This window comes from Chelonia mydas, chromosome 7 (genome assembly GCF_015237465.2).
Source record: "Chelonia mydas isolate rCheMyd1 chromosome 7, rCheMyd1.pri.v2, whole genome shotgun sequence".
NCBI classification, from domain to species: domain Eukaryota; kingdom Metazoa; phylum Chordata; order Testudines; family Cheloniidae; genus Chelonia; species Chelonia mydas.
The window spans coordinates 8598007-8611809 of NC_057853.1; the positions used below are offsets into that span (position 1 = coordinate 8598007).

The window sequence follows — 13803 nt, forward strand, 5'->3', positions numbered from 1 at the left end:
CGCTATTCCTAGCCCTGCAAGACCAAGCCCCACAAGCCCAAGTCAGCTGACCTGGAGTCAGAGACTCGGTGTCATGAGTTTTTTTTAATCACAGCATAGACATACCCTTAGGCACTTTGGGCATCCTACCCTTTTATACTTATTTATATTATGGCAATGCCCAAAAGCCCCAACATTGTAATCGGGTCCTGATCCCTAAGCTAAAATGTTAATACAGCTCAAGTGGAGCTCACTATATACTGCAAGCATCACAAATAGATTGAAGATCTCAGCAACCTTGCTTCCGTGCAATGAGAAGTACTGTAGTCAAATCTCCAATGTTAGGCAGAGTAGGTTAGCGTCTCTACTTGGACAAGAGACCTCTTGGGATGTGTCTACACTGCAATAAAAGATTGGCCGCCACTGGCCCTGGTTAGCTGACTCAGGCTTGCAAGTCCCAGGCTGTAGGGCTATAAAACTGCATCATAGACATTCAGGGTCAGACTGGAGCCCGGACTTTGAGACCCCGCAACAGGGGGATGATCTCAGAGCCCAGGCTCCAGCCCCAAGCCCGAACATCTACACTGCAATTTTACAGCCCCGTAGCCCAAGCTCCATGAGCCCCAGTCAGCTGACTCGAGCTCTGCGACTCAGTGACACTTTTTTTTATTGCAGCGTAGACCTACCTTAAGCCCAGGCTCTGACTCAAGTTTGAGCCCAAACTCCCCTTCTGTCCACGCATCAATCAGTTTGACTCTGGTCAGACCCAGACCCTAGAACCCTGCTATGGGGGGTGGGTCAGAGTACCACCGTGATTCAGGTCCAACCCTGGTCATTTTGCAGTGTGGACACGGGTCAAGCTGCAGACTCAAATCAGAAGGGCTGCATAGTGCAGAGTGGACATGCATGGCTGTGAGACCTGCGTCCAGCAATTGTAAACCGCATGAGCTTGGAATGACCAAGTCCACAAGCCCAGGGTTTACAGTGCAGTGTAGACATACCTGAAGTGCTGGAGTCAGGTGCTACAGGAATTAGATGAGCACTCCTTTCTCTGAGTCTACCCAGATCAAGGCCATGGCCTGGTGCTTGAGGATGCTGCTGCAGGTACTGTCTTTCAGATGAGCTGTTTGCTTAGTGGACATTAATGATACCATTACAGATTGCGCAAGAGTACATATGCTAATACCAGTGTCTCTCTGAATTCCAATTTAAGCAACTGCATTGTGCCTACCCAAAAGCTCCATATAGTTTCTGCTGGCTACAATATTCCTCACTTCAAGTCCAAAATGGTTCATAGGGTTGGTGTGCGCTACCAAACAGTTTAAATGTTTTGTGCAGAAGTTGCTGTATTTCAGTAGTGACTGAAGTGATTCCTATTGTTATAGTGAGAGTCACCAGATGGTACTATTAAACAGTCTTACAGATTTACACATATTTTTCTTAGTGTGTGAGCAAGGTTTTAGTCTGTGAAGAAATGCTGTATTATTGTATGTTTTTAATATGCTGTGGTCCTTTTGAGAGATGCTGCAGCAGATAGAGTTTTCTCTCTCCATTATTGTCTATATTTGGAGACAATTCTCAGAAGAGAGTAGCTTCCTAGGAGCAAAGCAGTCTGGGCTGAGATTTCTGGAAGAGAGGATTGCCTGCATGCTGTTTGTGACCATCTCTTTTCCAGGATAGGTGTATATAGGTAAATAAACCAAGTTACATTTAGAACATACCCAGACTCTGCACTATAGTTTTCTCCTCCAGTAGGAAGCTGACTTGTAAGGCCCTATAATTCTACCACCCAGCAGAGGGGTGATGCTGATGTCGGAGACGGGACACTGGTGTTAGAAGAAGGGGCAGCACCATACCTAAAGCTAGATAGATTACAGTATGCGCAATGAATCCAGAAAGGTTGTATATCAACCTGAGATCCTTTGAGAAGAAAGCTGCTTTTAAATATAAAATCATTATCATAGGATGATGTTCTAGGAAGGCAAGCTGTACATTGCAGAACCTGTGTTATTGAACTTACGTCATTGTTTTCTTCCTCTTTAGTGGCTCTGAAATCGTATCTTCAGTATGCCTGCGTCTAGGTACGTAAGGTACTGTATTGCCTTTATTCCATCCATGGAGAAGGCGAATGGCCTTGTGGTTACTGGGACGCAGAATGCCTGGGTTCCATTCTCAGCTCTGCTACCGACTGACCATGTGTGATCTTGGGCAAGACACTTAGGCCTAGATCCATAACAGACCTTAGGCATCAGCATTGCAATGCCTGACTCTTTGGCTATGTCTACACTGCACACCACGGGCAGCGGCGTGTACATGTAGCTACAAGCCACAGGGAAAAGCAGGCTTGTCCACATAGCAGTATGCAGCTACACCCATCCGTGAAAGGCCCTGGGAAGGATGAGGCAGCAGGGAAAGGCTCCTGGAGCTGGAAAGTAGCAGGACACTATACTGCTAAAAACAGTGGTGTAGATAGGGGAGGGATTGCTTAGGCATGTAGAGTGCCATATGGGGTATATACCCACAGGCCTCAGGCATGTCTTCACTCACCTATGCAGTGCCTCAGCATCTACACCGCTATTTAGACCCATGCTACGTGAGCGTGCAGGGCACATACTCGACGTGCCGCCATCAGGAGTGCACGGTGTAGACATACTTTAGCTGCCTTGCTGCCCAGTGAATCCACAGCTGCCCATTCTCCCTGTACAATGCATGGGGAAAGCTAGGTGCCTAAGAAAGGGATTCACAGAAGCCAGCAAGCTGAGACCCATCCTTGACTAGCCAGTAGCCTGAGAGCTAGGGCAAGCTCCTGGGAGGTGGGAAACCTGCGTTTGAGCCTCTGCTCCAAATCAGGCATAGTGGAGAGTAGCCTAAGTCCCATTGTGGAATGGGGATAACAACCGCTTCTTTCTACCAGCCTTTGTCCGCCTTGTCTATTTAGATTATAAACTCTCTCAAATAGGGACAGTGTTTTATTCTGCGTATGTTCAGTGCCTACCACAACAGATAAATAATAATCAAGCCTAGGCTACCATGACAAAGCAACAACAATCTTCACTTAAAACTATATCACTGGGCATGTGTGCATACAAATAGTTTAAATCCTTCAGGCGATTCTTTAAATTTACTCTTAAATTACAATGAAAAAAAAATCAAAATGTTGAGTCCATTCGAGGAGCAAAGGCTGTTAGGTGGAATAACTATGCAGCTTTCAAAACATGTAGCAGAAAAATTCTCATTTACTTATTAACAAATACAATAGCCACCATGATCTCAGCAGTGATCAAAGGACATAATTAAAAGTGAGAGACCAAAATCAAAATATAGGGCCTGCTCTTCCTCCCACAGGAATCAAAAGGGAGTTTTGCCATTGATTTCAATGGGAGTAAGACTGGGTCAATATTTATACTCACTCCAACAAAACAAACTAAACAGCTTCACATTGTTGATGGTATTTTTCTCATAAGCTAGAAAGCTTGTGCACAATGAACTAAATTAGTGCAACAGTCTCAATTTTTTGGCATTTCTGGATATATAAAAAACCAGTTGCATGTTATTACTGTAATATTTACATAAAGCATAACAATGTATTCAATAGCTGGGTTAGCAGCAGTTCATCTGCATGATATCTGTCTGCATCATTGGCTTTAATTCTGTTCCAGTGCATCTTAAGCCATAAAACGATGTAACCATGAAATGACGGGCTGCAACTGCACCTCCTTATACAGTTCTATTTATGAAGTCTGATGACAAAAAAAAGTGTAACAGTCAGGCAAGTAAGAAAAGCAGAATGAGATACATCTAAAATAATATGAAACAATGATGTGTCACAAAGTATATCAGCTTGAAAATTTAGTCTGTCAAGGAACTGGACACTTAATTATTATCATTATAAACTAGAACTAATCGAAAGTGAAGATCCCTTTTTTATCTAGGACTTATGAATTTTAAGTAAGTTTCCTATTAGAATACAACCAACGCTATGAAAATCTAAACAAATTACCCTTCTTCCAGTAAGCTTTCCTTATGCAGTTCTAGTTTCTGCTCTTGTTTTGAAGCATCTGAATGAATATTTCTAGCTAATGGCTAAATTCTCTTCCATATCTTGAATCAAAGAGGCAAGGAATATTTATACTTTGTTATTCCCTTAGAGAACGGATTTATTTAAGACAATAAAATCTGTATCTACTTTCAGATTTAGTCTCTTCCCTGCATTCCCTCACTGCCACTTATGAATGTAAAATTTAAAATAGCTGGAACTATCTAAGGAAATAAATATAATTGCACAGATTGTAAAAAAAGTATGGCATACGCTAAATGCTACTGATTTACGAGAGTCATTTTTTCACCTTCATACATTACCAATATTTACTAAATCACAGCTGAAAATGCATTGAGACATGGTTTACCACCATTATCCCTTAGGTTCATTTAGCTTTTAGACCAGCTTTACATTGGTCCATTGTACTGCATGATAGATGGTACCTTCTAATGAATTTATGCCGGTTCTTTCTAATGTAACCATCTTCCCCCAAGCTACTTGAAAGATCTAAAATCGTTTAAATGATTTCACAGCCTTCAGTGCCGTAAATAAAGTCTTATAGTTGATGTGCTTCAGAAGAACAGGTCTGTGTTTCTATGAATTGCTTGCAGGTGTAGGATCCTGGAGAATCCAAAGTGTATTTTCAGTAGAGTCATAATTCTCCCTTTTTTTTTTTTTTTTTTTTTTTTTTTTTTAATTAAAAGTGTATAGTTCTGCATGGGGAAATCCTGCATCAAGAAGTGCCACCATAGTCAAAAGAAGTATTGCCCTTCTAGGCTCACTAATTTTGTAAGTTTGAAGTGTAAAGTCTACCGTATTCTCAGGAAAAAATGGGACTATGTAAAATAGAAAAGGAACACAGCTGAGAATCCCATTGTTCCAGCAATGACACACAGGTTTATCCTTTGCTACCGTGTTACCTACAAAAGGAGAGAGAGAGAGAGAGAGAGAGTTACACACATAGAAACTATCAGAGCAATGGTGATAAAACTGTTTTGTTCCTGCAAAGGAATTATTTAGATGAACACATGTTAAATTATTACATTACATTCAGCATATCTATGTATTGCATATTACTTGCATGTAACCAGAAGTCATATAAACTAGTATAAAGTACAATAGAAGGAAAGATTGGCAATAGAAGGAAAGATTTTCAAAAGCACATATTTACAGTTAGACTCCTAATTCCCTTTTCCTGGGAATAAGATGCCTGCGTGCCATTTGTGCCTTTGAAAACCTCTCCCTCTGGCATTATCTTGTATAGCACCTTTCTTTAAAATGATATCCCAGAATGCTTTACAGAGCCAGACAACATGAGGCACAGTTAAACACTGAAAGCACAACGAGAGCCAACCTAGCGGTTTAGGGAGGGAGAAAAGACGTGTTTTCAGATAAATGTGGAAACCAGATGGAGTGTCAATGACGCAGAGAGATTCAGGGCTCTGGAAGGCATGAGCTGCAGAGCTGAAGGCACTTGCACCACCACAGTGATCATGTGTAAGGCCTCGGAGAGGAGGCTGATGCTAGGTGAGTAAAGAATGTGAGGCAGAAAAGAGACAGAACATACAGAGAGTCAGTAAGGCCAGTGGAGCAAGTCTGTGCAGTTTCATAAATAAGGAGGGTCATTTTGAACTGGATTCTGGACATGGGCAATGGAAACTAGTCGAGTTTAAAGATTCAATATCTTCATAAATAATTTGGATAATGGCACAGAGCGGTACACTTACAATGTTTGCAGATGATATCAGCTGGACGGGGTTGCAAGCACTTTGGAGGATGGGATTAGATTTTAAAATGATCTTGACAAACTGAAGAAATGGTCAGAAATTAATAGGATGAAATTCAATCAGGGCAAATGCAAAGTCTGAACTTAGGAAGGAATAATCAGTTGCACAAATACAAAATGGGAAATGATTGCTTAGCAAGGAGTACTGCAGAAAAGGATCTGGGGGTCATAACAGATCACAAACTAAATAGGAGTCAACAATGTAATACTGTTGCAAAAAAAGCAAACATCATTCTGGGCTGTATTAGCAGGAGTGTTGTGAGCAAGACATGAGAAGTCACTCCTCTGCTCTGCTCAGCACTAATAAGGCCTCAACTGGAGTACTGTGTCGAGTTCTGGGCAGCACTCTTTGGGAAAGATGTGGACAAATTGGAGAAAATCCAGAGGAGGCATCAAAAATTATTTTAAAATGAGGAAAGATTGAAAAAAAATGACTTTGTTTAGTCTGGAGAAGAAAAGACTGAGGGGAGATGTGATAACAGTCTTTAAGTGTATAAGAGGAGGGTGATAAACTGTTCTTGTCCTCTCTTCTGTGGTTAAGAAGAAGTAATGAGCTTAAACTGCAGCAACGGCGGTTTAGGTTGGACATTAGGAACAGTTTCCTAACTGTAAGGATAGTTAATCACTGGAACAAATTACCTAGGGAGGCTGTGGAATCGCCATCATTGGAGGTTTTTAAGAATAGGCTGGGCAAACATCTGTCAGGGATGGTCTAGACAATACTTAGTCCTGCCTCAGTGCAGGGGACTGGACTAGATGACCTGTCAAGGTCCCTTCCAGTCCTACATTTCTCTGATTCTGTGAGTCAATGTGGACATGCTCCTATATCTGTGTGAGAAGGTGGGCAGCAGCTTTCTCCAGGGCAACTTGAGAAAGCCTTGGAGAAAGGAGTTGAAATAGTCCAAACTAGAAGGTGGAAGCATTGAGGAGGTCGGAGGAGTTGGAGCTGAGGCAGTGGCAAACACAGACAGTGTTTCCAGAGAGGGAGATGGGCAGATTTGCAGACACGGGAGTTAAAGGAATCCTCAGACTCATGAATGACACTGAGATGATGGACAATGGGGGCAAATGAGATGCCTGAGTTCAGAGGAGATGAAGTCCTGCTTGAGAATGCTGCTTTTGCCCAGGCAAGTGCTTGTATCTTTACAAACAGTGCTTGAAGTTTAACACATGTATATACTCCCTGTTAAGTTTCCCAGAAATTTTTCAATTGCTAACTGGTCAGCAGTTAAGCACATCAAAAATCTAGTTTCTAATCACAACTAAAATGTATTTTAAAACAGCTCTGTTGGTCTGCTTTCTTTGATGAATATAAACATGGGCAGAAAGTATTCCATTCATTTTTATTTGACTTCACGAGACAATTACTCCAAGAAAGAAGCATTTACTTGTTTCACTCTCCTTGATTAGTCATTGTAACTACATCTATAAATACACAGTAAATATATGAGTGTCTCAGACTGCATGTCTGGCTACTATTTTGATGAAATTGAAAGTCAACGTAAAAAGTGATCAAAGGAACTTACTTTCTGCAATGCATATTTAGTCTCTGGAACTCCCTGCTACCAACTATCATCGAGGCCAAGACCTTATAGGCTTCAAAAAGGAATCAAACATGTAAATCGATTAAATAAACCTGGTTTTTAAATTTGGAATGGATTTAAACCTTCACAACTTGAGACATAAGCCAACCACTAAATTGTGGGCATTAAGAAGAATCTTCTCCTTTGGGCAGGTCATTCTAGAGCTGTCTATCTAGAGGTTTCTTATAACTTTTCCCTCGGAAGCATTCAGCCAGCTACTGTGACTGAGTCACCCGGACCACTCGTCTAATCAGATACAGCTGTTCCTATGTTCTCCTATTTTATATCAACTAGTGTCCTGTTTCAGTACCACTCGCCTAATGGGGAATCAAGATTTTTGTCCATTAAAGTGCTATTTTTGTCAATTCTACTTAACTCGTTTTTTAAAAAATCCTGATCGCTGATTACAACATACATAATTCTTCTCCCACAGGACACTAATGATTGTAAAATCAACCTGTTTATTTTACAGTAAAATCTTCTACTGTACACAGTTATTTAGAAACTGCAGTGCCAGACTTCATAATTTTTTGTAACAGCCCTACACGATAGCTGGAAGCAGTTATACAAATGAATTTACTGTATATGCATAAATTAATCAAGGACATAAAATGTTTTATACCTTTCCAGTCAGTCTTGGCTGGATTAATAAAGTTTTATTATTTGAGAATTATTCTCAAGTGGCAGAATCCTAAAAACCAGTGATAGTGTCATGACAACTTGGGGAACAGTATTATGAGATTTTTGTCTTTTTGCAGTGCTAAATGAAATGTCACTACTACTGGGGATTTAGCACTGTTACATTCATAGTCCCACCTCACAAAGTACACCTCACAGATTTACCTCCTGATAAAGGAATGCAGCACCACAGATAGATACAGAAAGGCCTGGATGGGTAAGCAAATCGTATGTTTGGCTGGTGAATCTTGCCCACATGCTCAGGGTTCAGCTGATCACCATATTTGGGATCGGGAAGGAATTTTTCTCCAGAGAGGATTGGAAGAGTCCCTGGGAGGTTTTCGCCTTCCTCTGTAGCGTGGGGCACAGGTCACTTGCTAGAGGATTCTCTGCACCTTGAAGTCTTTAAACCACGATTTGAGGACTTCAATAGCTCAGACATAGGTGAGAGGTTTATTGCAGGAGCGGGTGGGTGAGATTCTGTGGCCTGTGTTGTGCAGGTCAGACTAGATGATCATAATGGTCCCTTCTGACCTTAATATCGATGTGTCTATGTATATGAATACAGAGCATAAGCAGTAACGTGTCTGCATTGTCCGCACGCAAAATACATTAAACAAAATAACCACAAAGAAGCAATGATCTATCACAGAGTTCATACTAAGAAATGTGAGTTGCTGGGCAGCTCATTGGGTGGCCTTTTGAAGAAGCTATTGTCTTGTGCCCAGAAGGAAATGCAGCCTGTCACTGGTTCAAGAGGATCCCAAGCTTAGGTGACATTGAAACATAACGCTACTTATTCTTCATCTTTGTATTTATATTAAAGCAGTGCTCAAAGTCCTGAGTCAGAATTAGGGACCTCATTGTGGCGGATGCTAGACATACACTTATAGAAAAGCAGTCCCTGTCCTCAAGAGTTTACCATCCAAAAGGAGGGAGAAAAAATTCCAAAGGGAGTGGAAAAGGGAAAAAGCATGCACACAGCATAGTCAGAGCATTAGTTCCAGTATACCTATCTCTCTGTATTTCTATCGATAGGTATTTGCCAATATATGAATTCACACATTTGCCCATTTAAGAAAACAATTTTTTCCCCTCACTGCATTTTACAATGAACATTTCTCATATTTAAAATATGCTAGAACAAGTGACGTGTACCTGTTCTTTGCATACCCTTTCCATTAAATGTCCCTCCAGAGTGGTCTGCTACAGTGCAGAACTTACTGCACGCCCCGGGCCAAGGAAAGGAGGGACTTCATGAAACAACACTAGCTTTCTCAGCGATAAACTCTGCCCTCAGTTGGACCCCAATGGGTTTGGGTAGGTCTAGGAATTCACACAGGTCTAACTGAAGGCAGAATGATTTGCCCCACTCTGCCTTTCTGAAGACATCCCCATGGCGATCACAATGCATTAGCCTATTCTTTCGTTTGCTGGTTGCAGGGTGTTTTATTTTGGGGATAATAATATAAATGGCACCTGCTGAATTTGCCCCATGCCAAGCTCCTGCTGCCTCTTTCCTGTTTATGAGCCAGGCCCTTCAAACACTCACAAACGTCAGCAGTTACACTCAGATGCCTGGTCAGTCCCACTGAAATCAGTGGGAGCAAAGGAAACCAAATGCATTAAAGTGCTTGCAGCACCAGCCCTTATGTTATTAATCCTGGCAATGTTCCTAGTTTGGCCTTTTAACCCTTTCCTTTGTTCATTTTTAAAGCCATTGAGTATACCTAACCCGTGCCTAATTTTTAAAAATTATTTTAACTTGCCTTTTACTAGATATATAGAGCTAGATCCCTCACTCATGTCAATGGGGGTAGCTCTGTTACTTCCTATATATAATTTCTACTTTCTCCAGCTCACTCCTTTGTTTGAAGTCATCTCTCCTCATTCCATGTCTGACTTAGTGCCTGATCCCATGAGAGCACGCCACTTCTATGGACTTTAACACAGATGGAAGATAATCAGCAGTTTGCAGTAGGAGCTTAGCAACTCACAGGAATGGACCCATCCCCCCGCAATCCTGCAATTTACAATGCACTGTACACATGGACTGTCAATTGCAAGATCCGGGCCAGAGATGGTAAGCTGCGGGAGGCAGGGGTATGGCATGATTTATATGTTTTTACCAGGACTATAGTATTACGCAAATATTAATTTTTAACAATTACTCTAACCTTGAAAACAGCAGCAGAGTTTTTCAGACTATGAATTGTACCTCTCTACTTGGGTATTTAGTTAGCCCATCATCATGGGATCTGGGTTGTTAACCCCCAGCTAATGACTACTCACAGTATCACATAACAGTTGCCTGATACATTTAATTTTTTCTGATCTAATATAGAATTTATTATATCCTTTCACTACTGTGTGAAACAGTCATTGTCAAATGGAATCTGGCAGCAACATTTGCTTATTAACTCATAACCAACAGCCGAATCCATTCTCAATTTGAAGCGATGTGGAGAGGGGTCAAAGGCTAACCATTTAACTTTACAGGTTGTTGCCTGCTATTTTCACAATATATTTAGACACACAGTCCACTGTGTGTTGCCAAATCTTAGCTCCTTGAATTAATTTTAGCTTGTTAAATAGTCAGAGGGATGAGATATTTGCCTCATAGTCAGTGGTCATTAGTTAGGAATCTGGGCTTCCTAACTAAGACCTTGGCCAAGACATTAAAAAATGGGCAGCTGAAGGTAAGCCCACAATTATGCCCCTAAGTTGGTGGGCAGACCTTCCATGGTGCAGAGAGCTTTACGGCTCCTCTCAGAAATCAGTGCAGATCCTCCACACCTTCGAAAGTCAGGTCACTCATTTTGGTCTCTAACCACAGAGTCGGGAACCAAACTTTAGTCAGCCACTTGTGAAAATCTTGGCCCTGCAGTCTCATTTTGCAAGTCAAGGTCATTATCCTGCTATCAATACAAGTGAGCTGTCCTTCCTCACGCAAACAGACTGACCTCCAGGGGACTGTTCACAGCAGCATGGTTTATTCACCGATCAAAGGCTGAAGAGTTGGACCCAAAATGAATTTGGTGAGCTTGCCTGACTGAATATTTGCCCGTGACAATGACCCTCTCTGCTGACAGGCGCAATAAGGCATGCTCAGCAATCTGTCCTCAGGACAGACCAAGCCCGGCCAGAAGGGGCAAATCCTGCTCCTGCCATAGGGCACTGGTGACGTCCTGCTGAAAAGGGATGAGAGGGCAGGATTTTGGGGAGACAGTGCAGGAGATGCTAACCCCCATGCAGTGCAAAACTCAGCTCTCTGGGAAGACCTTTGGGTTTGAGGCAGAGCTAGCCACGTGATAACCCACTATGAGGATCCTAGCCCTTCCTCCGTTGAGAACGAGAGAGGTGCTAGGGATGTGCAGGCCCTAACTCGGCCCTCTGCCGGATCAGTATAGCACCCAGCTAATTTAATCAAGCTAGGTGCTGGAGAGGGGAGTATTTGCTCCTCAGCTAAGATCCAGCTGGGAGCAATCACACACATCACTGTTTTAAAAAAACCAAACACTGAAGATGGCGAGATTGATGCTAACTGCGGAGCAGGGGCAATGGAAACGAGCGCATGTTGTCACTAGACTGTCACCTTTAAATATAGAGAGACAAGGTGGGTGAGGTAATATCTTTTATTGAACCCACTTCTGTTGGTGAGAGACACAAGGTTACACAGATAAGAGCTCTGAGTCAGCTCGGAAGCTTGTCTCTCTCACCCGGTTAAATAGAAAATATCACCTCACCTACCTTGTCTCTCTAATATTCTGGGACCAACATGGCTACAACAACACTGCATATCTTTTAAATATACACTCTCTCTGTACTTGCCTTTGTGGTTTTGACTTTATTTCCACTGCTGCAAGACCAACCTGAATAGTCCGGTAGCACTTTACAGTCCTCTCCATCCAGACAAGGGTTCATGTGACACCACCACTTCTGGATGACAATGGAGGCTAGAAACAGAAACAGAATACAATCTTTTCTATTAAGTTGATTGTTTCAGCTACAGGAAAATTACCCGTGAGCCATTTATTTGTTTAAAAATTATAGTGTCCTGTTCTTTTTATATTTAATCTCGCATTTATCCATTCGGCGGAAAATGTATTCACCATGATTAACCAGTCTGCAAAGACCTGATTCTAAAACCCTTACTCACATGAGTACTGCAGTCCCATTGAATTCACTGAGTTGAGTTATTTATGCTATCCAGCGAATGTTTAAGTTGCCCTGGCTTCTTGCCTATGTATGTTAGCACTTACAAGTTTGTCTACACAGTGCAGTAATGCACACCAAAACTAGTATTATGTTAGCAGGCACGAGGGGATTTTTGTACACACCATCAGGGTGGACACAGGCCAGTTAGTGCGCAGCGCACTGGTGTGCATTAGAAGTCACACCCCATTGCTGAGCCTTACTGCAGTGTGTAGCCAAGTACTACTTGTCCACAACTGCTGCATCCATGTCTCAGGATAGACAGGATATCGGTTCCATGATGCTGGTATGGAGATGGACGCTTAGATATCATGGTGATAAACTACCTTAGCTAGACAAACAGGTGTCAGAATGGCAGTAAGGATCATAGCTAGGCTTCAGTCCTCATACCCTGCAGCTAACATGGTCAGGAGGAGGTTGGGGCCTGAAGTGGTACCATCTCTTTCCCATTGTGATGGACTGGGCATGGCTCATGGTCTTGTCTCTAACCAAAGAACTACCATCCCAAGCAGGACATGCAGGGACTTGGAAGAATTCTGGCAATTACTTCCTTATGACCACTCCAATCTGGTCTGAACTGTTAATGAAATGGATTTCCAAGGGAGCCCTGAACCCAGCCACAGCTGATAGGCCCAAAAACCTAGTGACAAGATGGAGAGTAAATGGCACAAGCAGATGATGCTCACATCAGTGTAATACAATTAATAAATAAGAACAGCAGCAGCTAATGAGAACATCACACATGCTTGCTATGAAAAGTTACACTCAAATGGAGTTGATCTGTTGAGTGCAGGATAGTAAATGTTTAACCTGGATCTATGTGGTAGGCTGGAAGCAGCTCTGTCAGCGGGTAAGAAAATATAATGGCTCAGACCTTTGAGCTACAAGAGTTCTCTCAGAGACTCACGTAGAACAAAGACCCAGGAGTGGGGACTCTATTTTAATACCACTGAAAAAACCGCATAGGAATAGTAAACTAAGAATCTACTTTCAATTGCATCCTGTAACTCTTACAGTAGACTATTATACTTTATGCAGATTTAATAATTTTCTACTCAACACAATTTGTCTCCGACTGTGCTTTTTAGTTTTACAAAAGTAGCCGTGACTTCTTACTAATGCAAACAAACAACAGATATATTTTGCCACAAAATGTTACAAACTTTTGCAATGCGTTCCTGACTTAACATTAGTACTGTAGGTGGGATTAATCAAATCACAGAAAACAATTTGGAAGACATGGGTCTGCAATTTTACATAATCTAACGTGGATTGCAAAATAAAATATAGCGACAAATGTTGATTTCGTTCCTTTGCACTATTTTACTATGTGCACAAAATACTGAACTTCATACTTAACAAAGTACCTTGTTCTAAAGAGATGTACAAAAATAACACAGTTTACTTCATGTAAAGGATAAACAATTTTTCATTAGTCCAAAGGTACTTTCCTACTGCTGCAACCGTCAAATTAGGTTAACGAACAGCAAGCTGACACTGGAAGATTCAGTTGCTGAAATGCT

At 41.8% G+C, this 13803-nt stretch overlaps 1 protein-coding gene across 6 annotated transcripts in view; it reads right to left on the bottom strand.

The window, feature by feature from the left end:
* Window positions 1–2935: 2935 nt before the first annotated feature.
* The window catches only part of TAFA4 (TAFA chemokine like family member 4), a 109289-nt gene continuing 98421 nt past the window's right edge, over window positions 2936–13803 (bottom strand). For 5 of the 6 annotated variants that reach the window (XM_043551859.1, XM_043551858.1, XM_043551860.1 and 2 more), the window contains 2 exons: window positions 11938–12021; window positions 2936–4938 (listed from right to left, as the gene is read on the bottom strand). In XM_043551859.1, coding sequence (XP_043407794.1) covers window positions 4712–4938; window positions 11938–12021 — 311 coding nt within the window. In that variant the 3' untranslated portion in view covers window positions 2936–4711. Of the gene's footprint in view, window positions 4939–11896; window positions 12022–13803 lie in introns of all 6 variants that reach the window. The other variant, XM_043551862.1, reaches the window with a different exon arrangement.